General features: G+C 49.2%; 1 protein-coding gene across 14 annotated transcripts in view; it reads left to right on the top strand.

Moving 5' to 3' along the window:
- The window catches only part of AGAP1 (ArfGAP with GTPase domain, ankyrin repeat and PH domain 1), a 560573-nt gene that overhangs the window by 338503 nt on the left and 197151 nt on the right, over positions 1 to 24919 (top strand). For all 14 annotated transcript variants that reach the window (XM_060301680.1, XM_030865641.2, XM_030865522.2 and 11 more), the window contains one exon: positions 16762 to 16866. In XM_060301680.1, the coding sequence (XP_060157663.1) occupies positions 16762 to 16866 (105 nt within the window). The remainder of the gene's footprint in view (positions 1 to 16761; positions 16867 to 24919) is intronic.

The raw sequence follows: 24919 nt of genomic DNA, 5'->3' as shown, positions 1-24919 counted from the left end.
AATTTTGTTATTTGAGGACTTTGGCGTGAAATAAGGTGTCGTCTTTTTTATGTGGACATTTCCTTAAGCACATTTTTGATGACTGCTGAGAATTTTATCCAGAATTTTGATGTCAGTAAGGTATGATGGACGCCACTTGATTTTACTCCGTAATTAGGGAGCACACTTCTCGTTGATGGCAACAGCCTCTAAGCTGGAGCACAGAAGACATTGGTAGAGGATGTTTGGTAGAAAAGAAGCACATCCGACCTGCCCCACAGTCACCATCACCTCTGTCGCCCACATGCATTGTGTGTATTCAGCAGGGTGGCCCATGCCTGCAATTCGGGGCTCTGCACGCTGACGGCTATCTTCCCTCTACTTCCAGGTATGTTCAGACACGTGAGCTGTCTGTGAAACGACCCCCTAGTGACCCTGGTGGGCAGCTGGTGGATGGGTGGGCATGCTTGTTCCCGCTCACCAAGGGAGTAGTTCTAGGGATGGCCCTTTACCTTCTTTATGCCTATTTACACTTGTAAGCACATATATCCGTTTGATGGCAGTTTTCAGCAATCTGACATTTCCTCAAATGAAACTGCTGGGGAAGACACTGGAATCTGTAGAAAAGTTCCACCTGACGTCTTAGATGTAAGACAGCAAGACCATTTGGGAGGAAGAGAATCATTTTGCACCCTGTCCTGGGTGTCTTGGGTATCTTTGTTTGAACTCACGCCTTTAGGCAAAGACTGAGAGCAGGGGTGCCCCCTTCAGCCAGACTAACCTAGTAACTGAGCACCTGGCAGGTAATGGTCTGAAATGAAAACTCACCCACTAGCTTATAGAGACCCTGCCGTCCTGGGCCTTCAGTGATAACTGAGTATACACACAGCCCCAGGACGTGGCGCTGACTAGATTCACTTTGGTTTTCCAGAAACGCAGTCTCTCTCTGTCTCTGTCTTTGTCTCTTTTATTTTCTAATCAGTTCACAACAGTATTCAGTTTCCAAGAAATTAAGTAGTAGTAATAGTGGTCATAGTAATCATCGGCATCACTGGGATAGAAGATAGTCGTGGAAGGAAATATTTGTGCTGCTCATAAAAAGATCGCACGTGTTGGACTTCCCTGGTGGCGCAGTGGTTGAGAGTCCGCCTGCCGACGCGGGGGACACAGGTTCATGCCCCGTTCCGGGAAGATCCCACATGCCGCGGAGTGGCTGGGCCCGTGAGCCATGGCCGCTGAGCCTGCGCGTCCGGAGCCTGTGCTCCACAACGGGAGAGGCCACAACAGTGAGAGGCCCGCGTAATGCAAACAAAAACAAAAACAAAACAAAAAAAGATCGCATGTGGGGCTTCCCTGGTGGCGCAGTGGTTGAGAATCTGCCTGCCAATGCAGAGGACACGGGTTCGAGCCCCGGTCTGGGAGGATCGCACATGCCGTGGAGCAGCTGGGCCCGTGAGCCACAACTACTGAGCCTGCGCGTCTGGACCCTGTGCTCCGCAACAAGAGAGGCCACGACAGTGAGAGGCCCGCGCACGGCGATGAAGAGTGGCCCCCGCTCGCCGCAACTAGAGAAAGCTCTCGCACAGAAACGAAGACCCAACACAGCCAAAAATAAAAATAAATAAATTAAAAGAAGGTTCAACATTTAAAAAAAAAAAATAAGATGGCATGTGGAATGTTTCTAGAGACCAGGGCTTAGCAGTATCAGGGGCGGGACGGCTGTGGATTCCTGTTCTGTGCCGGTTCTCATCCACAGTAGAGCCTGCCTGGAGGGCTGTGTTGAGAAAGCTCGATGCTCGCCCTCGCAAGTGCCTAGAGGGTGGCGAAGTGGGAGCCTGCCCGCCAAGCGGGTACCACCCCTGGTTTAAGTCTTGGCTTAAAAGCGAAACATGGCTGTTGGCACCAACTTTCTTCTTTTCTTAACCAGGAGCGAAGTGAGTCATCCTTCCCTCCTTTGATTTCTCCGGTAGAAACTCTAATCCAGGTTTGAATTGCCTTCCTCTGCCTGTGCCCACATCTTAATTTCCAAAATAGAAGAATCCCGAGGGGCAGGCCCCGCGCAGTGTTCTTCTTTATGCCTCCCTGTATCCAAAGCAGCACTTTACACCTACCATGCGTACGGGAAGACGATTTGTACTGATTCGGTGTCTGATGCGATCTCCTTACGAGCGTGCGATTTCTGTTCACCTTTGCTGTGTGGTGCAAGGCATGTGGTTACCGTAAGAGGATTGGAGCCCTACGGACAACGTGGATGCAGATGTGGGTTTTACTCCTCACTGGCCATATTACGTCGCACGATTATTTAATCTCCACGAAACCTTTTACCGTTCACGGCGATGGTTATGTCATACAGTTATGTGTTCATTTGTCCAACAGCCTTTTCTTGAGCACTTGTCGTGTGCAAGGTTGTAGGAAACAAAAATGAGCTAGACGAGAATGGCCTCTTCCCTGGTTAAGCTGCTGCTGCAGAAGCCCAGGAGCCCGACAGGGGGGAGCAGATGTGATCTGGGTAGGCAGCAGTGTCAGATGGAAACAGAATGTGAACCACAGATACAATCGCACCCCTCTTTTGGTATTCATATTAGAAAGAGTAAATAAGAACAAGTGAAATGAAATTTAATAATGTTTTGTTTAACTGAGTCTATCCCAAATTAAATCATGTCAGCATGTAACCAATTTAAAAAGTTGCCCATTTTTCCTGCTAAGCCTTCAGAATCTGGTGTGTGGTTTTGGTTTACACCTACAGCAAGCCTCAGAGCTGAGGACAGGTGGAGTCCTCACTTGTCACCCGGGGCTCGTGGTGACTCTGCTGGGCAGAGCAGGCCCAGAGCTGGGGGGACTTAAGCTGACTAGGAGACGCCTGCTGAGGAGGTGGGAGAGGCAGGGGGAGGGGCGCCACAGTTGGTGACAACTCTCACCAGTTTGGCAGTGCTGCCCAGTCTGGGAGTGATGGGGAGCCTGAACACGGTGGGAAGGAACTACCTGGGGTGCCCTGGGAGAGCTCCCCACAGCTGCTGGTGACTTTCTAGGGGCAGAGTGTAACCTGGAAAGAAACCAGGTCTCAGCAGTGGCAGCATCTGAGGCAGGTGGGTGAGCAGTTGGCAGACAGGTAGGAGAGAAACGAGAAGGAAGTGAGAACAGAGCATATCCCAAGGAGAACACGCTTAGAAGTGTTGGTTAGGGGAGAAAAGACAGATCTCCCCTGCAGAAGACTAACACTTAGCTGATGGAGATGTGAAATCTCCTCACAGCTCACCTGACGTCTCACACCAGGTAACTTCCATGTCCCACGCACACACCTTGCTCACACGCACGCTAACAGTCGCCCTGGTGGGTGTCCTGTGGGGGCTGATGACTGGGTTTGGGGATCATTTGCTTGAATAAAGAAGCAGCCACAGGTTCTTTATTGTTGCTTGTCCAGGAATTCCTCTCTGCCATGTTTGCACACACACGTTCGCGTGTGTCGCCCCACAGTTTGTACTTGGGGCAATGCCCCCCCATCGCACAAAGGGGCCCCTCCATCCTTGGCCTCACGCTGTCACCTGGCTGGACACTGGGGTGTCCTGGCTTCCGAGGCGGGGGATTGAATTCAGTTTGATTTTCTTTAGGAAAAGAAGTCTCACCGGCTCCGAGCGAGTGGAGTCCATCTCCAGCCCGCAGTTTTTGTTTGTGGTTCTCGCCTCCAGGGGTGGTCTGGCTGGGAGGACAGGTCAGGGCCGGGATGATGACGGAGCAGCCCTGCTCCGCCGCGCGCCCGCTGGGCCCCCGGACGGCAGTCAGTGTTGCGGGGTGACTGCAGCGGTGTCACCAGGCTGCCGTCAAGGCAGAGCTCTCATCCCAGCTGCCGCAACCCTGGTGGCAGAAAGAGGCAGGGTAAGAGGGAAGACAGACGAAGTGATCAAGAGGTGATATTAACTAGAAAAATCAAGAAGGATCTGTCCATCCTGGTGGCAACGGTTTCTTCTTCGTTTCCTTTCTTTTCGTTCGATGAGGGGAGTGTTTCTGGTGGTTGTTTTAAATTATCCCAGTATATAGCAGCCTCGTTGTTTTGTTTTTCCGCCCCTGTTTAGAATTCATTTGGTCCTCGTGGGGACTTCATAATTCAGCCAGACCTAACGTGAAGTCCACATCTCTTCAGCGTTCCTCAGGGTTAACGTGCTTTTCTAAAAAGGGGGGAAAAAAACCAACAAACTTTTTTTCCCTTCCCCATCATTGTTCTCCGTCTCGTTATTCAGTTGACACGGAATTAAATTGGATTCTGTGTCCATCATTATTAAAATGTGAAGTGTGTCGGTCACAAAGCATCCATTCCGGGGCAGTTGGCTGAATAATTCTTTTCTTTATTATCCCAAATTACTGCTGAGCTCTGGAGAGGGGAGCAGTTTAGCCAATTATTGCCATTTGAGCTGGATTTGTGGGTGATTAGCTCCTGGTCGAATCCAGTCCCGGCCGGCGCTTTGAAGCCGCGCCGTGTGATTTTCTCAGCGGTGAGGTAGAAATCGACGCGGCTAATGACAGGAAGGTCGCGCGGGTGAGCTGACCCGCGCGTGGTGCAGGCTTGGGTTTCGCAAATAGGGCATCCACAATAACAAGTGTGTCACTAACCCCGCCGTGCATAATCGAGGCTTTATAGGATTGTCGGAGATGCTGACAGCTCAATTAAAGTGGAACCCTTTGTACCCTACAACCTGGCAGAATGACAGAAATATTACTAACCAGAAAGGGGAGGGCATCGCGAGGGAGCTGCTTAGAGATCCAGAATCCTCACTGGTGCCTTGGCCTCGTCCCCCAACTCCCTCCACCGGCTGGAGCAAAGCGTCCATTTGTGGGATAATAGATCCTCTGGATGGGGGGCTAGGGATGCAGATATTACTATTCCAAAAAAAGAGCTCAGCTAAGAGGGGCTTCCCGCTGTTTCTATGGAAACACTCTAAACTAGGTGCAAAGTTAAAATGGTGGAGTCCTGGCAGAGCTCGCAGGTCCCGGTCGAACTGGTCCGTCTCCTTTTACCAACACTGACACCCAAGCCTCACGTGTATGAATTTGCTAGAATTGTTCTGTTTGAGGAGCATCTGGGGAAACCATTTCATAGGAATTATCTTCTTGCATATAATGAACGGTTGTTACTGACTTTCTTCTTTGACTTAAGAGTATTTTTCTACGTCTAGAACCGCAAGCTGTTTTGATCCACAGTGTACAGTCTTGTCATTTTTGTCCCACTTGCTTTTTCCTGTTAAACCTGTAGCAGGTGGGTCCCTCATCCCGATGTGATTCGGTGGCGTTGTAATTGAGTGGCGGGTTGCTACACCCTCCCTGCGTTTTGGTTTTTGGTGTTAGGTTTGCGATGGATTGCTCTGCTATCTGGAGACGTTCCGGATTTGGGGAGATAGTTTAGAACCAGGCACGTCTGTAAATGGGCGTGATTACGTAGGACTCACCGCATGCCAGCTCCGGCACACCTGGCGCCCCAGAGTTCCCAGTCTGTTGGGGTGTGCTGTATTTGAGGTGCCTGATGGATACTCAGGGAACGTGTCCTACTGGGGAGGAAAAGTGAGACTCGAGCGAGCAGGGAGCTGAGAGCTGAAGATGCTGTTTGACGTGGGGACCTGCGGGGCATTCGTGGTGAGGTCCGGGCTGTACTACCTGCTGTGCTGGGTGCTGGTGGGTGAGACCCTTTCTCTGTCCTACGGCAGCTTACAACCTGTTTGCACACCGTTGTACTAGTCTTTCAGGGCTGCCGTAACAAAGTACTGTTGCGGAACCAAACCTGGGTCCCCTTGCCCGCACTAAAGCCAGGCTCCTGGCGCCGGGTTGTGGCGAAGGGGGAAAGGCAGCGTTTATTGCAGGGCACCAAGCATGGAGTCTAGGCAGCTGGTGCTCTAACGGCCTGAATTCCCCGTTGGCTTTCAGGGACAGGTTTTTAAAGACGGGGTGAGGGAGGGGGGTTGGAGGATGTGTGATCAGCTCACAGACACTCTTCTGATTGGTTGGTGGTGAGGTCATCGGGAGTCAGCATCACCAGCCTTCTGGTTCCAGCCCATCTGGGGTCTGTGTGCTGGTGGGCAGCATGCAGTTAACTTCTCCCACCTGGTGGGGGTTTCCGTATCTGCAAAACAGCTCAAAGGATGACTTAGAATATTATCTGTAGCCCTTGAGGAGGAATTAAAGGTCCTTGACTTTGTTTAATGGCTAAACTATTACTTGGTCTTGCTTGACTGTTTTCTTCCTGCGTTTCCTCACTTCTCTGATTACATTTATTCAAAACTTTTATTAAAGTTTTTCTACAGACAAGGGGCAGGTGGAGGACATGTGGGGCGGGAGGGCATCTGTCCCGGGAAGGCCCCATAGGGTCCTGCTCGGTTACAGTTCCACAGACTGGGAGCCTTAAAAGCAGGCATTTAGGGCTTCCCTGGTGGCGCAGTGGTTGGGAGTCCGCCTGCCGATGCGGGGGACATGGGTTCGTGCCCTGGTCCGGGAAGATCCCACGTGCCGCGGAGCAGCTGGGCCCGTGAGCCATGGCCGCTGAGCCTGCGCGTCCGGAGCCTGTGCTCCGCGACGGGAGAGGCCACAGCAGTGAGAGGCCCACGCACCGCAAAAAAAAAAAAAAACAGGCATTTATATTCTCACAGTCCTGAAGCCTGGAAGTCTGAGATCAAGGTGATGTCCTTCTTTGGAGTGCTCTTGCCTTGGTTTGTGGTTGGCCATCTTCTCCCTGTGTCTTCACATCATCTTCCCTCCATGTGTGTCTGTGTCTGAATCTCTTCCTATAAGGACGTCAGTCCTTCTGGGTTAGGGCCCATCCTACAGGCCTCGTTAGCCATAGGTTCTTTAAAGGCCCTGTGTCTCCAAATGCAGTCACATTCTGAGGTCCTGGGGGTTAGGACTTCACAATAAAAATTTAGGGGGGATATAATTCAGCCCAGAGCAACCATTATTCTAAGGGTCCAGGTGATGCTTGTTTCAGCAGAGGTTATGGAAGCCCAGAGCCCAGCTTCCATAGAGTGCTAGGGTGTAAGGGGGTCTTCAGCAGGAGTAAGGGGAGGATGCAAGATGGGAACTTGGGGGAAAAGAACAGAATTTGCCAACTTTAAATTAAGTCAGTTGGGACTTCCCTGGTGGTGCAGTGGTTAAGGATCTGCCTGCCAGTGCAGGGGACACAGGTCTGAGCCCTGGTCCAGGAAGATCCCACGTGCCGTGGAGCAGCTAAGCCCGCGCGCCACAGCTACTGAGCCTGCGCTCTAGAGCCTGCAAGCCACAGGTACCTGCGCACCGCGACCAAGAGTAGCCCCCGCTCACCACAACTAGAGAAAGCCTGCGCGCAGCAATGAGGACCCAACGCAGCCAAAAATAAATTAATTAAATAAATAAATTTATTTTTTAAAAATAAAGTAAATTAAGTCAGTGGCTGCCAATTGCTTCTTCGTGGTTCCAGATCCTGTAGCAGGGCTCAGCAACCTTCTTCTGTGAAGGGCCAGATAGCTCGTATTTTATGCTTTGCAAGTCACACGGTCTTTCCTGCAACTCCGGAGCTGTACTGGGTGAAAGCAGCCCTGTGTAAGAATGGACACGGCTGCGTTCCGATGAAACTTTATTCACAGAAAGAGGCAGACGATTCGATTTGGCCCACAGGCCAGACTTTGCCAGCCCCAGTGCTGCCGGATTCCCAGCGCTAGCAGTCTCTGCAGGGTGCACTGGCGTTGAGATTCCTGTTAAAATGGGGATGAGCCCAACGCTCAGGATTATACATCCAACGCTCCTAACAGGGAGTTTGCTGATGTCGTCTCGGTCCCATGTGTAAGTGATGGAAGGATGTGAGGGGAGGCAGGCACAGACTTCACCCCCTGCAACAGACACTTCTGTGCGTGAATTTCCACTCCTTTGGGTCCAGGCACACTCTTGGTGAAGTGTGTGTTTGTTATCTGCAAGGGACAGCTTAGCGTAATGAGAGAGCAGGAACAGGATGGAGAGAAGTTTCATGCTGGAAGAGTGGGCTGTTGGCGGAGACACAGCGGGGAGTGACACGCAGCTGGAGGGGCTTCTGCAGGAGCCCCTGACAGGGGAGGAGAGTGTCCCTGTCCCTTGTATGGTCGTTCGACTCCTGTGCTTCCCCAGTTTCTAATGATGAAATGGACCACTCACCCAGATGCCCTTTCCTGGTTTCTTTTTTTCTTTCTTTAAGTCAACAAAGCATAAGTAAACCACAAGTATAATACATGTTACAGGAAAAATGTTGATGGGAATAAAAGTACTAAATGCAAATGTGAAAATCGAATGTTTGGTGATCTTACTCTTTGGATCTCAGGTAAAGATGCCAGCTTTTCTCTGCGACATTTTAGAAATTCCATAGAAAACCTTTAACTGCTATCATGAGAATCTACTCAAAAGTACTAAGAACGCGAGTCATAAAGTCACCGAGGCGCCCTTAACAAGTGTTCATTGCAGAACCAAAGAAGGACTCAAACCGCACTTCCTTTTTAGAAGCAGAAATACTAAACATTTCCGAACCTGTGTGGAACGTTTCAAACCCTGGAAAAACTATCGTCATTTTAAACTTGGTAATTAGGAAGCTGTTGGCACCCCCTCAAGTGCAGCAGGATAATTCAATTTATATCACTGCTGAATCACACATGGCCTCTCCTTTGCTTTCAGTCAGATGCATGCATGGCCTCCAGTGGCTGTTAAAGCAGATGAGAAATGCTGCCTCAGAGCAAAGATCAGTGCTTCGTGTCTGTCGATGGTCTGATCTTTCCGTGCCGCAGCCTGCAGCTGGCTGGTCCTCCGTTGCCTCGTAGGACCCTGGCTGGCTGTTAAATGTTCCCCCGGTGTCGTGATGATCTCTGTGCTCGCAGACGCCAACGCCACTGGTCCCTGCAACTCAAAACAAAGACTGATTTGCCTGCTTTAGACCCCCAGTCTCTAATGCAATCAGTAAATCTTTGTTGGTAAATAATTGCTATCGAACAGGGTTTTAATATAAATTTATGAGTGATGTTTTATCACAGCTTGGGGCTGCAGCGGGCACTGAGTGATGGATTTCAGGTAGCACTTACATTCATTACGTTAACTTTGTAAGTTATTTAAAGCTTGTACCCTTAATAACATTGCTTTTGGCTTTCAATGACCGCTTGGGACTACACAGAGAATACACATGACTAATAAAGAGATTGCATCCAAAAGACAATTCTACTCTTTGCTCCACCATAGAAAAAGTTCCCTGAGCCAAAAAAGCAAGAAATGACTGCCTAGAATCTGATGTTTTGGTTGTAGATCATTAAAAATCAGTCTTTCTGATGCATCAGTAAATGAATGAGGTGGTAGGAATTAGGTCAACGTTTGCCATTTCTAAGTAAGAGAAGAGGAATATTTGAGATGTCACAAAGCCCTTAAATTTCTTACTATGCAAACTAGTATAAGATGTTAAAGTTTTGAAATTGGTCTGGAGGGTGTAATGACTCACTGGGAGGTGGTGTACCTTCCGGTTATGAGTATAGACTATCGCTCCCGGCTCGCCCCACTGCACTGGTTTTCTGTTGCTGATAATTAACCCAAATCATAGTGGTTTAAAACAGTAACCATTTTATTATTGCTCGTGACTCTGTGGGTCAGGAATTTGGAGCAGGGATGTTGGGGACAGCTCGTTTCTGCTCCACAAAATGCCTTCTAGGGCTGAGGCATACAAGGTGATTTCTTCAGTCACATCTGGTGCCTCAGCAGACGTGGCTCCTACGGCTGGGGGTTGACACCAGCAGGTCGACGACCATCGTGTATCCAAGACCCCGATTCTCCTCCATGTAGTCTCAGGGTCTCTCCCTTCTCACTGTCTCCCTAGAAAAGTGGTCCAGTTTCTTCCAAGGATGCGAGGGCTCCCAAGGGCACAAAAGCAGGAGCTTCCAGGCCTTCTCGAGGCTTCAGCCAGAACCGTAGCATCATTCCCACCATATTCTACTAGTTGAGTCTGAGGGCCTGGGGTGACAGAGTGAGCTGAGTTTTTGAGGGTCATCTTTGGAGACTAGCTACTTCGATCTGCCCTCCCACGTGCAAAATACCCTCACCCTGTCCCCAGATTCACCAGGTCTCATTCCATCATGGCATCTGGCTCAGGCTTGAATCCAAGATTGTCATCTACATCAGGTGCACATGTAGATGGGGCTCCTGGGATATGGCCTTTGCATCTGAAGACCAGGTACTCAAGGGACAAGTTATCATACGCATAAACACACACGCACGCACGCACACACTCACGGTGCTGACACCGGCGCAGGAGAACCACAGCAGGTACCTTATTCCAAAAAGGAGGAGAGGGACAGAACACCTGTAGATATCAGTGGTCCACAGCACAGGGTATGTTCTGCTCCTAGGGCCATCCTCCTTGGCCCTGGGCTCTGCTATCTGAGTCATCCTTCCTTCTCCATAAGAAATGGCCTGTGTACAGCTATGTAGTTTTCTCAGCCTGTACTTGGGTTGAAAGCCCAGGGCCTCTTTTCTCTGGCTTTTTATTTTATTTTATTTTTAATAAATTTGTTTATTTATTTTGGCTGCATTGGGTCTTTGTTGCAGTGCGCGGGCTTTCTCTAGTTGTGGCGAGCAGGGGCTACTCTTCGTTGCAGTGCGCGGGCTTCTCATGGCGGTGGCTTCTCTTTGTTGCGGAGCACAGGCTCTAGGTGCACGGGCTTCAGTAGTTGTGGCGCACGGGCTTAGTTGCTCTGTGGCATGTGGGATCTTCCCGGACCAGGGTTTGAACCCGAGTCGCCTGCATTGGCAGGCAGATTCTTAACCACTGCGCCACCAGGGAAGTCCCCTCTGTGCTTTTTAATCCAAAGTGGTGTAATTCCTTTAAAAGCTTTGTGGGTGTCCTTTGTATCAAATTACAAATTTGGTCCATTAGGCAAAAGCCAATCCACAGGTTCCTGTCTCTAATCCATAGGTCTTCTGGTAATGGGAAAGGTCTACCTGAAATCTTTCTGAGTTCTCAAGAAGGGGGTCTGACTGCCACACTCTTGGTGGGGTCTTTATTCTGAGATCATATCCCCTGCCATTCCCTGGATTCGATCTTTGTTCTGAGGCCAGTTCTTACTCTCAGAGTTTTCTACTGCAGGAGGAGCTGGGATTGAGAAACAGTTTTTCTCGTGGTCTGGTCCAGTGAGGTTTTTAAATCAGAAATATTTTTTCTAATTCTGCTTGTAAACTACCTTGATCTCCTCTCCCTCCTCCCAGACTCATCAGAGCTCATCAGAGCAGTTAGCGTGTTTGGCATTCTGCTCGGAAATCTTAGCCAGGTCCGTGCAGGGGTTCACTGCGCATCCTGGCTGTGCTGCACGTTCCCACAGGGAGCAGGTCTGCTAACTGTCCGTCCTGCCAGCACACAAGGTGGACCCCTTTCTCCAACCTCAGGGAGCACTTTCCTCACGGTCCTTCCAGCTGTTCAGTCCCTGCCAGCCTCAGCCAGCTGCCTGGTTGCAAGCCAGTGACATGTGTTTTTGATTTTTGTTACAGCAATGCAGGACGCTAGTTCTGTTTTTCTAGTCTATTTTTGCCTAACACTCTACCCCAATCCCTAATGATTTGAAAAAACTATTATTATTTCTCATAATTCTGTGGTTCAGAACTATGGACAGAGCACAGCATGGCTTCTTGGTCAGAGCTCCCCAAAGCAGAAGCTGCCAGGATTTCTTAAGGTTTAAACCCAGTGTAGGTAGCATCACTGCAGCTGCTACTGTTGGTTAAAGTGAGTCTCAGGCACCCCTGAGTCAGTGTGGGCTGATTTACACAGGGACACGAAGCCTGGCGCATTGGAAGCTGTCTTGAAATCAGCTACCAAGCTGGCTGTGTGAGTTGGGCAAGTTACATAGCCTCTCTGTGCCTCAGTGGCCTCATCTGTAAAATGGGGATAGTCATAGTAATTACCATCAGGTCGTCATAAGCTTTCAGTGAGTTAATACTTCTAAGGCTCTTAGAGCAGCATCCGGCTCACAATGAGCCCAATATTGTTCTGAAATAAAAAATTTTAAAAACATGCATAAGCCATACGAAATTCAAATAAAGCATTAACTGTAATTGACGTCTACACTGGGATAGCTGGTCCACAAGAAACGATCTTAAACAGGAAATCGTTTTCACATGTACAAAAGTGGCATCTGAAAGATAGACCAAGTATACATTTTGACATTCCGCCGTGTGGTTTTGCCCTGGGTCACACAGAATCAAAGCGACTTAGAATCAGAAGGGCCATTTACACTCGCTGATGGGAGCTGCCCACCCGTGTGTCTCTGGCAGAGCGCCTTCCGGCCTCTGTCATCTTCTAGCTTGTGGGATCAGGGCTTCGTGTCCTTCAAAAGTTTAAAATGAACTATTTTTAGGGTTTTCCATTTTCCTGGTAGTTAGAGTAGAAATTGTGTAAGTCTGGGATGGCAGAAGCGTGGGGGATCCAGTCTAGGGGCTCAGCCTGCAGTGAGGGGCTGCTAGCATGTTAGAGCATCCTGCTTCATCGGTAGAAGTTTGTCCTAAAGGGAGGTGATAGGTTCTCTCCCTTCAGCACTTTGGGGGATGCTACCTGTGCTCAAGAGGAGAGTCTCACCATGTCAGAGCGCTGGAACCTTTTGCTTTGGGAGGAGTCTGGGGCTAAGAACGGGCTTGGCTGTGTAGCTGTGTGACATCTCATTGGGTCTTTGTGGCAACTGTCCTTGGTCCCTGAAAAGAAGGGCATGCTGGGGGCAGGCTGCACTCCAGAGTTACAGACCAGGCTCGGCCCCCGGAGGGCAGCGGAGCCCTGCTCAGGCAGCTCTAGGGGTCCAGGCCCATGGGTTCACTGTCCCCAGGGATTCTTGAGCAGGGTGACCCCGGGCAGGGATCAAGCACAAATATTGGTCTAGCAGATTCAGGATGGAATGGTTTGACTTCCAGAGTCTCCTGTGATTCTGAAATTCTGTGATTCCCACTTGATACAAATACTCTCTAAAAATCAGGGTTCAGAATTGATTTAAGAAAAAAAATGGAAAGAAAGCAAAAGGAAACACATCTTTAATCCACAGAAGCTGTTTCCTGAGTCTCCTCATTTGAACTTCAGTTAAACCTCTGATTACAGAAGTTCATCCTGCTTTGCTGCCTCCCACGCCCTCGACTCATCACAGACCTCGCGTCTCGTCGTGTTTTTCAGGGTGGGGCTCTTCTTACTATTTATGGAGAGACCACACAGTTTGCTGGTTTCTCCTAGTGTTTTGCATGACCTTTTCTAAAGGTTCACACAGGTAAGTGCAGAAGTGGACCCTGACGTCCAGAGCTGTGAGCATTAATCCACAGCCCTGGGCTTTCCCGGGACTCCCCTTCCAGGAAGTGCAAGCCTGTGGATGGCTGCCGTCTGGGTGATAGGATGGAGGTCCCACGTGGCCCAGCCGTGGGAGGGCCAGCACCTTGGTCCAGACCCCGCTACCGCCTTCTGCTAACTCTTGGCCGGAGGTCGCAGACACAGAGGTGCCTGCGTCTGGCCTGCAGACGTGTCGGGTTTGGCCTGAATTACACGCAGATGGTGTATAATCCGTTGCTGACATTCTAAAGTAAGGAGCCGTCACTTAAAGCTCCAGTTTTTCTTCTTCTCTTGGGTCATCAGGAAATCTGGAAACGCAGATGCGGACCCTGCGTTCCCTGCTCAGTCCGGGGCGCCGTTCCTGGACCGTTGGCTCCGCTATGCGTCGTTGACCTTCTCCACCCCATCAAGAGGTCTGGCCTTCTCCACTTGCAACAGCCTGACCACCCGCTTCCTGGGATCTTTTAGTAAAGCTGGAGATTTGCTTCCATAAATCCTCGTCCCGGTCTCCCCTCTCTCCAGGACACTCAGAGTTTAGGGCATTTTCAGGGCACGCTGAAGATTTGCAAGCAGAAACCCCTTCCTCTGGATCCACATACAGTGTATTTTCAGGGACAGATTTGAATTTGTTCACGTTAGAATGGTGCTTATCTTCTTTCACTGCGTGAATGTAAAATACCAGACCGAGTGCTACGGGTATTTTATATTCCCTTGCGATCCTGGATTCCCAGTGCCCTCTCCAGAGAGGAACCGGACTGGAGGTGCCGGCCAGGATCCTGGGTGAGCCGCCGCTCTCAGGTTTGGGTTTTGTGCCCTGGGAGGACGAGCTGGTGCTTCGAGACTGAAGGCTGTAGGCCAGGCAGTGGTGGGGACACTGGTCAGTTTGACCATTGTGGTCATTGCCCACAGGCCAGAGCTTAGCAGCCCCGTGTAATGGCAGGAATGAAGAGAGCACGGAGGCTGGTCCTGTCACTTCCCATCACTAACGAGCTCCCTTACCTCTGTGGTCAGAGTACACGTCTGTAACGAGGGAGCCGTCATAACTGCTACCCCTGCCCTGCTTCCTATGGGGAGCGAGTGAGAGAGAGAAAAATGACGACACTTAGAAACGCATCAGCACCTGCTAGCGCTCAAGCCACTGAAAGAAAAGTGTGCCTTCCCTGGTCCAGCTCTGCCCAGACCAGCAGCTGGGCGACCCCATCTTGCGTGCAGCATGACGTGGGGAGCCAGGCGGCCAATCGGTTCAGTCTCTACTGCAGTCTTGGGGTGGGCTGTGAGGGGTGGGATAATAAACCCAGCTGGGGCCAGGACTTAAGGGCAGGAATATGGTTCCTAGGCCACCAGGGTGTTCAGGTCTGCTGAATGGTGCAGCATTTGAATAATCAAGATTTGGATTTGAATTTTCTTTTTTCAACAAGATTTGTCAAGACTTGGATTTTTTTTTTTCAACAAGACATTAAGTTTTCCTAGGACCAAACAAATTGGCCTAATTTAATTTCCCAGAAAACTATGACGTCGTCTCTTCACATGGCCTCCTGATAAATTTCCCCTTTATTCCCTTAAGAAATAAGTCTTTATACCTTTCACCGGGGAGCGTAGGATTTGCTCTTGAAAGTGCCCACGTGCTAGCTGAGAGACTTCTGTACGTCCCTCTGCACGGAGCCCCGGGGCGTGACCTGAGGCCTGCATTTCGTTTGAGGCCGGAGGAAAAGCTTTCTGAGGCCCAGGGCAGCTCTCAGCCACCAGTGACACGTAGTAACCCCAGCGCCTGGTATTGTTGGGATTCCAGCTACAATGGATGGTGGTGGGAAAATGTGAGCCTGCAGGAGAACTTGTGTCACGTTTTATTGTGCTAAGTTTTAATATCTTAGAAATCCCACCAGGGAGGGACATTTGATGATTTTAAGTGTTGCTTTTTCATTGTCACTAATTCATTGTCACCAGTGGTGACCACCCCTCTCCCACTGGTTCTTACTGTGTCCTGGAACTTGCGTCGCCTTGGTTTGTAAGTAAAATTTTCCTCTGGGCCTGCTTCCCTTTGTTGGTCTCAGTGCCATGTTTGGTGTATATTGGTTGAGATTCCAAGAAATCAAGGTCTGCAACTTTATGTCATGTGCTTTCTTTAAGTAAGAACTTGGAAAGAAATGCTCTTCCAAAGGTTTACTTGTGGGTTGCCTCAAACTTTGAAATATTTTCTTTCAGCGACAATAAACGTTTGTGGTCAGAGTCCCGAGTTGGTTCATAATCCATTATATTTGTAAACTTTGGTGTAAAACTAATGTCACAATATTGGTAATTAATTGGAACTTAATTCTATTGCATAAAAAATGCTTACTTGATTTTTTTCTTGTATTTTGGTTCCGATCAAGAGAGTCAGGAGGTGGATGGAGGCTGGTAAAAATTCCCAGGGGGACTCAGGATGCCTCTGCTTCGTTAAGGTGTCGGATTCTATCTCAAACTTACAACATTCTTTCTGCCTCCATCTGGGTGAATTCACTAGCATTAGTCTTACGTGTTCTCAGTCATAATCATCCTTATGTAGGTTTATAAATGGGCAGCAAGAGGAAGGGCAAGGAAGGAGGTTCTTCTGTTTTCCTTCTTTTCCGTGAACAGGAGTTAGACGAACCCAGATGTGAAAGCTCAAGTTGAAATTGACTGAGTACGGAAGGCGCGAAGCGCCAAAAGGGAGAGAGAAAGTGCAGAGTCGAGGTGCTGGGCCTGGCAGAGCTCAGGGCTGCCTTCGGTTTTCTTAACTCAGGAAAACCTACAAACAAGGCAGAAGGTTTGCTGGGAATTGGTAGTTAAAACAAGCATAAATTCTCATCAGTCATCTAAGGAAGACTGGATCAAATATACTTCAGAAGCGTGTTGGTTTCCAGTTTTGAATGGCTTTCAAGAAGCCCTAACGTGATTTCATTAAAAATGGGTTAAAGGAAATTATACACAGTTCATCTATTGAATGCCGTTGCTAAGTTTGCAAATGGAATTTCATTTTTAATAAATTCAGATCTGAAATGAAAAACTATAAAAGAATGTTATTTGTAAATATCATAAGGTAAGAATATGGTTACTGTCTTATTTTTAGAAAAGGCAATGCAGGTTCCTTTTTAATACCTTTAGGGGCTCCATGTGCTTGTAACTTAGTTATAAGAAAAGGTGTGGTGTAGCACAGCAGGACGGTTTGTATCATATCTGTTGAACCAATGGCGTATCTTGGCACTCATTAATGGCAGAAAGTTAGGTTCTACACACACATACACAAAAGGAAATTGGTTGACTATAAATATATCGTATGAAAAAGAAAGGAGAAAATCCAATGACCAGGCTACAAATGTGTCCTTTCCGTTTTAAGATGGCATAGAGAGAATGAAAGTTTAACAATTTAAAAGTTACCTATGTGCCTGCTCTTTTTTTAAAAACATGGACCCAGGACTTTATAACTTATATTTATTAATTTCTGTCTGCCTCCTTTTTCCTTACAGGGCATGCTGCTGAAGCGAAGTGGCAAGTCACTGAACAAAGAATGGAAAAAGAAATACGTCACCCTGTGTGACAATGGTGTGCTGACCTATCATCCAAGTTTACATGTGAGTATTGCTCCTTTGGAGAAGGTAGCAGGTGTTGGGCTGTGAGGGGCAGAGGGGGTCCCAGCACAGTCACCGTCAAGCCTTTCAGCTCTGTTGGAGGTTAAAGTAGTATTTAAATGAGAGTAAAAATTTTAAGTGAGAGTAAAAAGACAGGACCAAGTAGTAAAAGAGAAAGGAGAAAAAAAAGATCTGTCTGAAAATCTAGACTAGGGAACCCAGGGTCCGCTTGAGCCGCTGAGAACCAAAACAAGAATTACATGCAATTCATGAGTCAGTTTTTATTGTCCGATAAGAACACGTACCAGTTTGTGAGGCAAGTTCGTTTTCTCTGTAATAGAATCTCTTATACTGGTGATTTTTATAAGATAGATTAAAAGACAATTAATTTCATCAGTGGGGGGAAAGCAGACATTCCCCCCACGGTGAGCTCTTTTAGAAAGTGGTAAAACCTGAAGGCGGGGTGTAACGCCTATTCCAGAACGACACATTCCCTGAATCCTGCGTGATGTTTACCTGCCTTGATGTAGACAAAGGCGTAGATTAGAATATATAGTATTAGCTGGCTGTTTGATTATATCACAGTGTCAAGCTTTTCATTTTAAATACTTTAAAAAAAATTGCACGGTGATTGGCAAGAAATTAGAAGTAAACGTACTGCAGAAGATGAAAATGCCCAAATACCCACTGGAAAACGTGACTGCTCGCGTTTTGGGGTGTATGTCCCCAGCCATTTCTACACTCTGTGCTTCTTCCTTCCACAAGCATGCAGTCCCCCTGTGCACATGGCATGTGGCCTGCTCTCCTAGACGATGCAAGATCGTAGGCACCTTCCCATGTCAGCAAATGTATGCCACCATTTTAAATAGTTATATAGCATTCATTCTGCACGTGTGCCCTCCCTAATTGACTTAACAGCATCTCCAGAACAGACATCTGGCAGGAAATGTACATTTTGAATGATTTTTGCTGTTGTAAGTAACTCTAATCAGTGTCTTCTTTTGACACTTCTGTGTCCTCATCCATTTCCCGCAGATTCCTAGCCGTAGCCTTCCTGAGTTGAACAGGGTATGCTTTTATGGGCTTTGGGTAGGTAGTGCCAAATTCCTGGAAAGACGGTATCAGTTCATCTCCTCTGGCTTTTTCCCCTGCACTCTCAGGAACATTTCCCTTTTTCAGAAACCTTTCCAATAGGATGGGTAACAGACAGTACCCTCGCTGTGTAATTTGCTTGCTGGGGTGAATTGCCCTTTTCCCTCTTGTCTTACAGCAGTGGCTTCGCCTTTCTGAACCGTGTTCAAAAGCATGTTTCTTTAAGTGTCTCTGGTGTGTTTCTCCTGTCGATGGAATGCTTCCCATGCTTCACCATTAAGTAGACTTTTGAGATATATACTCCTTCTTTTACAGAGGAAATTCCTTTGTGCTTGATTTATTTGGGGTTATTTGGGGAGTAGAGTCCGCCTGCTTCTCCAGTGACCTCCAAATCAGAGACTTAATACCATCCCATGAGGCCTGCCTGTGGCAGTCCTGTCCCTCTCCAGGTCTTTGGGGTTCTCTCCGCAGAGCTGCCCCATCAGCAAGGAGGCGGCCCTTTTTCACTGGCGTAGTTCTTCCAAAGACCCTGTCAGAGAGCGAAGCCTAATTATTGACCCATTTGCTTTATGTTACTTAGAGGGAGACGTGCAATCACCATCTTCTTGCTGGGAAGTAAAAAATGTGAGATCTGATTGACGATGCATCTTAAGTCACCTTACGCTCACCTGCTAAGCTCACGTGCCATCAGAGGGGCATTTGCTCCTACTTGCCAAGGGGGAAAGATGATAACAACAAAAGATGGTACCGGAACATTCCTGTAGGAGGGCTGATGCCCACTTACTTTTCATCTCAACCTCTTGGTGACGTAATCAGCATCGGTTCTTCAAACATTCTCCCACACAGTCTGCTGCTTCTCACGGCCCTCAGTGCCGGCTTTTTTTTTTTCCTATGTACGCATGGATATTATTGGAATCCAGCAAAGGAGCACAGTGGGGCTTTGTTATGTAATTGTAGGGCAAGCAAGAGCCAGTGTCACTTTAAAGTGCATTTCAGTTAATGCCAGTCTCTTGGGAACTGGAATTATTGATGCAGGGACACAGTTCCCTAAGGGAGTGGCTTAATATAGAAGTGGATCTGAATTACTGGAGCATGACGGGGTGGCATGGCCTTCATTGTAATCCTTCACCGATTTTGTCTATACAGCTAAGCTTTGGGTGAAGGTATATTTTGAGTTTTGAGTTTCAGGTATATTCTCTGGCAGGTACCTGGAACGGATCTGTTCTAGTCTAAGTTGTTGGGAGCTACAGATCCCCAGCAGCTGAGTTAGACTGGCATTCTTTGGTTCCAGATGGGAGGAGGTATTCAAGGGGATGTCCAAGGGCAGAATCCTGACTTTCCTTAATAAGAAATTTGGGAGCATGCAGATGTGTTGCTAACTCAGGTCCCAAAGTTCTGCGTCATGGAGAATGGGTCTGGAAAATTTCAAAAGGTGATAGAACCAAATGGTCTCCAACACTGACCACACTATCACTCACCCCCTGGTTATCTCCGAGATGTATTACGGCAGAAGGACCGCTAAGCTTACTGGCCACTTGTGCTGACGACCTAAGTGGTTAAATGTTGGGGAAATCTTGCCCAGGTTGGTGGCTTTGGGTTTCAGTACTGTCGGTCATCACCCTCGTACTGGCCATGGAGCAGGGGACTTGCATTGATCTCAAGTAGCAGAACCTACAGCCTGTTCCTCTCCAGGGAGCCAAGGAAAAGAACTTGGCTAAACAGTCTGACAGTTTCAGATAGTTTTCTACAAAGATTGTGTTTGTCCTTTTGGTGGAATAGCTGTGCCAGCTCCCGTGTATCCTCGTAACTTTTGACGATGAGGTAATTTATTTACCAAAAAGGAAACTGGCATGCTTTTTGGAGGGTGGGATTCCAATAAGGTAATGCGCCTGTAATGGGGTGGGGTTGGGCGTCTGAGAGCAATAGGCTTGAGATACACAAAACGTGTATCATTCAAACAGATGTTAGGTGGGGCCTGTAGCAGCCCCAGCGGCCCCTTCAAAACCAGCACTTACCTGTGGCCGTGTGGCTCTCCTCTTGGTGGACAGGCATTCATTTCCTGTGCGCACAGGCACTGCACACGGACTGCATCAGGCTGGACCCTGACTCTATCACGAGTCACCTTCGACGTGGTGTCCTGCCGAACCCAAGGGTCTCGGCGGGGTCTTGCACACAAGGAGGACGGGAGCAAGAGCAAACGACTGAATCAAGCTTGTGGGGAAACAGGCCAGCGTGAGGGCCCTGAACTGTTCTATTGCAGTCAGGGTGCGTCACCCGCAGAGTGTCGCCTGCATCAGAGGGCGTGGTCTGTAAGGCTGGACCCCCTCTGCAGGGGCTGATCTAGACAGCTCCTTCGTTAGCTAGCCGATTTAAGATCCCAGATGACCACCCTGACCAGTGTCCCTGGACCGGCAGGCAGGCAAGGCCAAGAGTTTATGACAGGGTACGGAGTTTGCTGCTGGACCGAGCGGCCTGCCCCACAAGCCTCTCCTTCCCCAGCCTTGCCGCATCACCCCTTCAGCTCCCCTGGGCTGCCAGCAATGATGGTTTTCTCAGATGTTTTCTTGGACAGGATGCTCCAGCAGCACTGGGCTCTACCTTTAACTTACTTCGGGCGCTGTGGAAGCGGGAGACTGACCACTTCCTTTAAAAAAAAAGGGGGGGCTTCCCCGGTGGCGCAGTGGTTGAGAGTCCGCCTGCTGATGCAGGGGACACGGGTTCGTGCCCCGGTCCAGGAAGATCCCACATGCCACAGAGCGGCTGGACCCGTGAGCCATGGCCGCTGAGCCTGCGCGTTCGGAGCCTGTGCTCCGCAACAGGAGGGGCTGTGACAGTGAGAGGCCTGCATACCGAAAAAAAAAAGATCTCCCAGAGGAGGTCATTTCTATTCTTGAGGGAAACAGATACGGTTTCCTTATTACACAGGTGTCTGTGGAAGTGTTTATGTAAAGATCATCCTTTGGACCCGAACCACAAGTTTTAATCCCAGCAGATCTCTCGCACGCGTTGGTGGGGTAGAAAACAGACCCAGCCTTTGGACAAAATAAACAGTCAGTGTGTGGCCCCAGCTGTGTGCCCAGCTTGTGGAATCCTAGCAGGATGACATGCTCTGGCTTGTCAGAAACTGGGGCTTAAGAAACAGGCTGGCAGTCATGAAACTGGGGGGCCTCAGCTTTGCAGCCGGCAGTGGGGTTGGTGTGAGACCAAGTTCACCGAGTGCTTGGAATGGGTCAGCTGCCAGGGAATCTGACGTTGGTGCCCTGGTTGGCCTGTCCCCCTCAGAGCTCACATGCACAAGATTAATAGAAAGGGACCTCGGGTGGTGTCCCCAGGACATCACTTCCCACTGGTCACCGCAGCTTCAGAGTTCCCTTCTGGCACACCCTTTCCCAGCCACATCTTCTTCCCAAGCCCTCAAAGTCGGCCCAGTTCGATGGCATCATCCCGGACGTGTCTTTCTGGTTTTCACCCCAAGCCTCATCTCAGCTCCTACACAGATTATTTAGGGGCCCCAAATCCTTGGTCCCTCTGACACACAGCTTGGCCTCATTCTGCCATTTCTGTAGCACAGGTGTCCCTAAGCCTTCCCTGTACCGCAGATAGACATCATTGAAGGAAGCTTTTTCACCCCAGGCATGTTTCCTGTTGTTGAAAACCTTAAACACTTCTCTTAGGGAGGAGAGACCCTCTCCGGGCAGTGGAGTAGAATCGCCTGTGTGTGGCCAGATCATACGAAGTGATCATCTGGAAATGAGAGGGAAAGTGGGCCAAACATTGATCCCACCCAGACGGAGAAAGTTCCCTACAAGTTGATATCAGCGATGCCTCTGGACCCCAGATTTACTCACTCTGTGGTCCGTGAAGTCTCAACCCCACCCTTCGCCCACTGCCACCCCTCCTGGCCTGCTTCCGCTCTTCCCCAGGGGCTCGGGGGCCGTCAGCAGTGGCTGGCTTGGGCTCATGGGGTCCCCCTCCCTCCTGCATTGTAGGTAGAGAGGAGGAGATGCAGGCATAGGAGGAAGAAGTGATGGTGGATTTCAACCTAGGTGTTCCTAAAGATCGGTGGTTCCCGCGCTGGGGAAGGATAGCCGTGCGGTCTGATGGCAGGGGCAGAATAGCTGAGCAGAGCAGCCGGTGGGGGAGGACTGAAGGAACCCACAGGTCCAGGGCATTGTCTCTGTAACTGAGTGTATCAGCGCCTGGTCTGTGGTGGACCTGGGCTGCCGCCTTTTCAGAAGGTGGAACTTGCCTGCGAAGCTTCAGCTCACACATCCTACCCTTCTGCATACAGTCAGGCTTCATTTCTTCTCAGTGTGCGTTTTAAGGTAGACATCGAGAAACTGGCTGCACAGCGTCTGCTCTGGAAATCCAGAGAAAGAATCCTTTAACTGCAAGGGCATGCTTGCTGTTACTGTCTTCTCAAGATCACTTCAGACTCTTAAGGGTGTGTGCGTCTGAAATTGTCACCAGGAACCCCTAGCGAATGGAGGCTCGCAGAGTCAGTTGGACTTCTAAGGACAACCCCATTCCAAGTTTGGAGTTGCTGGGTGGGATCAGTTTCATGGTAAGACGAAGACCCGGGCTCAGAAAACAAGCCAGTTGATTTGATTCGTCTTTCTTTCTCAAGATGCTGTTATTAAATTAAATAAAACCTAGAGCGCAGTTTAGATAACACATAGAAAACTCAACCAAGATAACGAAGCTGCTTTGGCGTTGTAGAGTATCGACTGCCCTGGTTTTCCTAGGATGCAGGACGTCCAGTGCTAAAACCTGGGAAGTCCCAGGCAACTGGGAGAAGCTGGTCACCCGAGCTTCAGGACTGACCAGCTTAACTGCTCTTTCATCTCCACGTGGCATTTTGCAAAGACAGCCCTAAATATATAAATAAGACTGAAATAGTAAAAAGCAAGCTGTTGGGCTTCCCTGGTGGCGCAGTGGTTAAGAACTCGCCTGCCGATGCAGGGGACACGGGTTCGAGCCCTGGTCCGGGATGATCCCACATGCTGCGGAGCAACTGAGCCCGGGCGCCACAACTACTGAGCCTGTGCCCTAGAGCCCGTGCCCCGCAACAAGAGAAGCCACCGCCATGAGGAGCACACGCACTGCAACGAAGAGTAGCCCCCGCTCGCCGCAACTAGAGAAAAGCCTGCGTGCAGCAACGAAGACCCAACACAGCCAAAAATAGACAAATAAACACACTTTAAAAGTAAATAAATAAATAAAAAGCAAGCTGTTGACTTCTGCTGCTGCTCCGTGGTCTGTATTTTTTTGATCCTCGGAGAAAATTGTACAACTACAAGACCTTTAAAAAGCCCTACCTGCTTAACTTTTTGCGGGGGAGACCCGTCTTAGTGTCCCGAGGTTTTGTGACACTTTGCTGGTTTCTAGTCTGGGTGGGTGAAAGGCAGCCTGTTCTGAGATCCTTGAATTCCCTTTCTATGGACTTGAATGTGAGCCTTGGGGAGCACCTTGATAGAGAAATGGAGAGGATAATGAGAAGGAACTTGGACCTCGGGGCTGCACAGTTCAGCATCGCCACCCATTCATCTTCCGTGTCGAAGGAGCTGCCATCGAGGGCACAGCTGAAATTCCTGCTGGCAAAGGGGTGTGGGGGGGGATTCCTAAATGGACTTGTAAGAGTTCTCTCTTGGCCGCAGGTCAAGCCGAGGACTTTATGGTGCCCAGACCAGGGGGGTTCTCCCAGCTTCCTCCTGAGCACACGTGGCAGGTGTGGACAGCCCACCTGGCTGACATGTGCTTGAGTTGCTCACACTTCTGAAATCCTCCCTCCTGGATTTCTTTCCCATTCTGTATGTTGCCTGAGTTATAGCAGCAGCTGGGGTGCTGTCATTTCTCCCTGCCCTGCAGAACTGGGCTTTTCCTTCTTACAGGACATTCATTCCTAATCAAGTGCCTTAGACTCTCCGGCTCCACAAAGCCTTGGATTCTGCAGGTTGCTGACATTTCCTTGTTTTTTCCCCCATGGACTTGAACTCTGAATTGTCATCGGAATGCTGATTGCAGTATGTTTCTAGTTTCAAAGTCAGGCAGAAAAATCTACTTGTTTACTGATACTGATGCCAAAATAACAAAAAGATGTGAGATGCTTTCCAAGTAGGTATGCTTCTCAAAAGAAATAGTTAAAGGTGAAAAGGAAGATACCATTTGTTGTAAGAACAACTCCTGCCTGTACCCACTGCTGGTAAGTGTCATTTAAAATAACAATCCTGGGAATTCCCTGGCAGTCCAATTGTTAGGACTCTTCCGCTTTCACTGCCGAGGGCCCGTGTTCAATCCCTGGTCAGGGAACTAGGATCCCACAAGCTGCAAGGTGCGGCCAAAAGTAAACAAAGTAAAAAATAAAACAACACAATCCTCACATAAAATGGGGACGTTTTACTTGAGGATTGAGGATTCACTAAGAATCTGTCCCTTCAGCCCGCTGCACACCCGTGAAGGGAGACCCCTGTCTCTTGAGGCGGTGAATTGAGTTACACTCGGAAAACCTCTCCCTTGTTTTCCCCAGAACATTGCAGAAGCCAGGCTACAGGGCTAGACAGACAGATTCCAAGCCCAGATTTCCAGATGTAGAAGCTTTGAGTCATGGAATGACTGATAACCCTGAGAGAGAAGTCAGGCCTCCCTTTCTTTCTGAGAAGATGCTGTCTGGCGTGTCCTGGCTGTGTCACACCGCGGCAGTCGACCTGCATCGTTCTGTGATGAATGATTACGGGATCTTGCTACCCCTGTAGAAGCCGCAGTGCCGGAAGCCGTCCTCGGTCTGAACGTTCCTCTCCAGTCTGGCTTCTTGTGTTTCTGGTCTGATGCTCGTCATGCAGGTGGACCTTCATGCCCTTTGTCCGCTGGAGGTACACCTGGTTCCCAGGCTGCCCACCTGTCCTGGCGCCTCTCGCGTCTGTACCGCTTCATCTAGTGTAGCCTCACCAAGGGCAAGGACTGTGCC

Source organism: Globicephala melas, chromosome 7, assembly GCF_963455315.2.
Source record: "Globicephala melas chromosome 7, mGloMel1.2, whole genome shotgun sequence".
Taxonomy (NCBI): domain Eukaryota; kingdom Metazoa; phylum Chordata; class Mammalia; order Artiodactyla; family Delphinidae; genus Globicephala; species Globicephala melas.
This window is presented reverse-complemented; position numbering and strand designations above follow the sequence as displayed.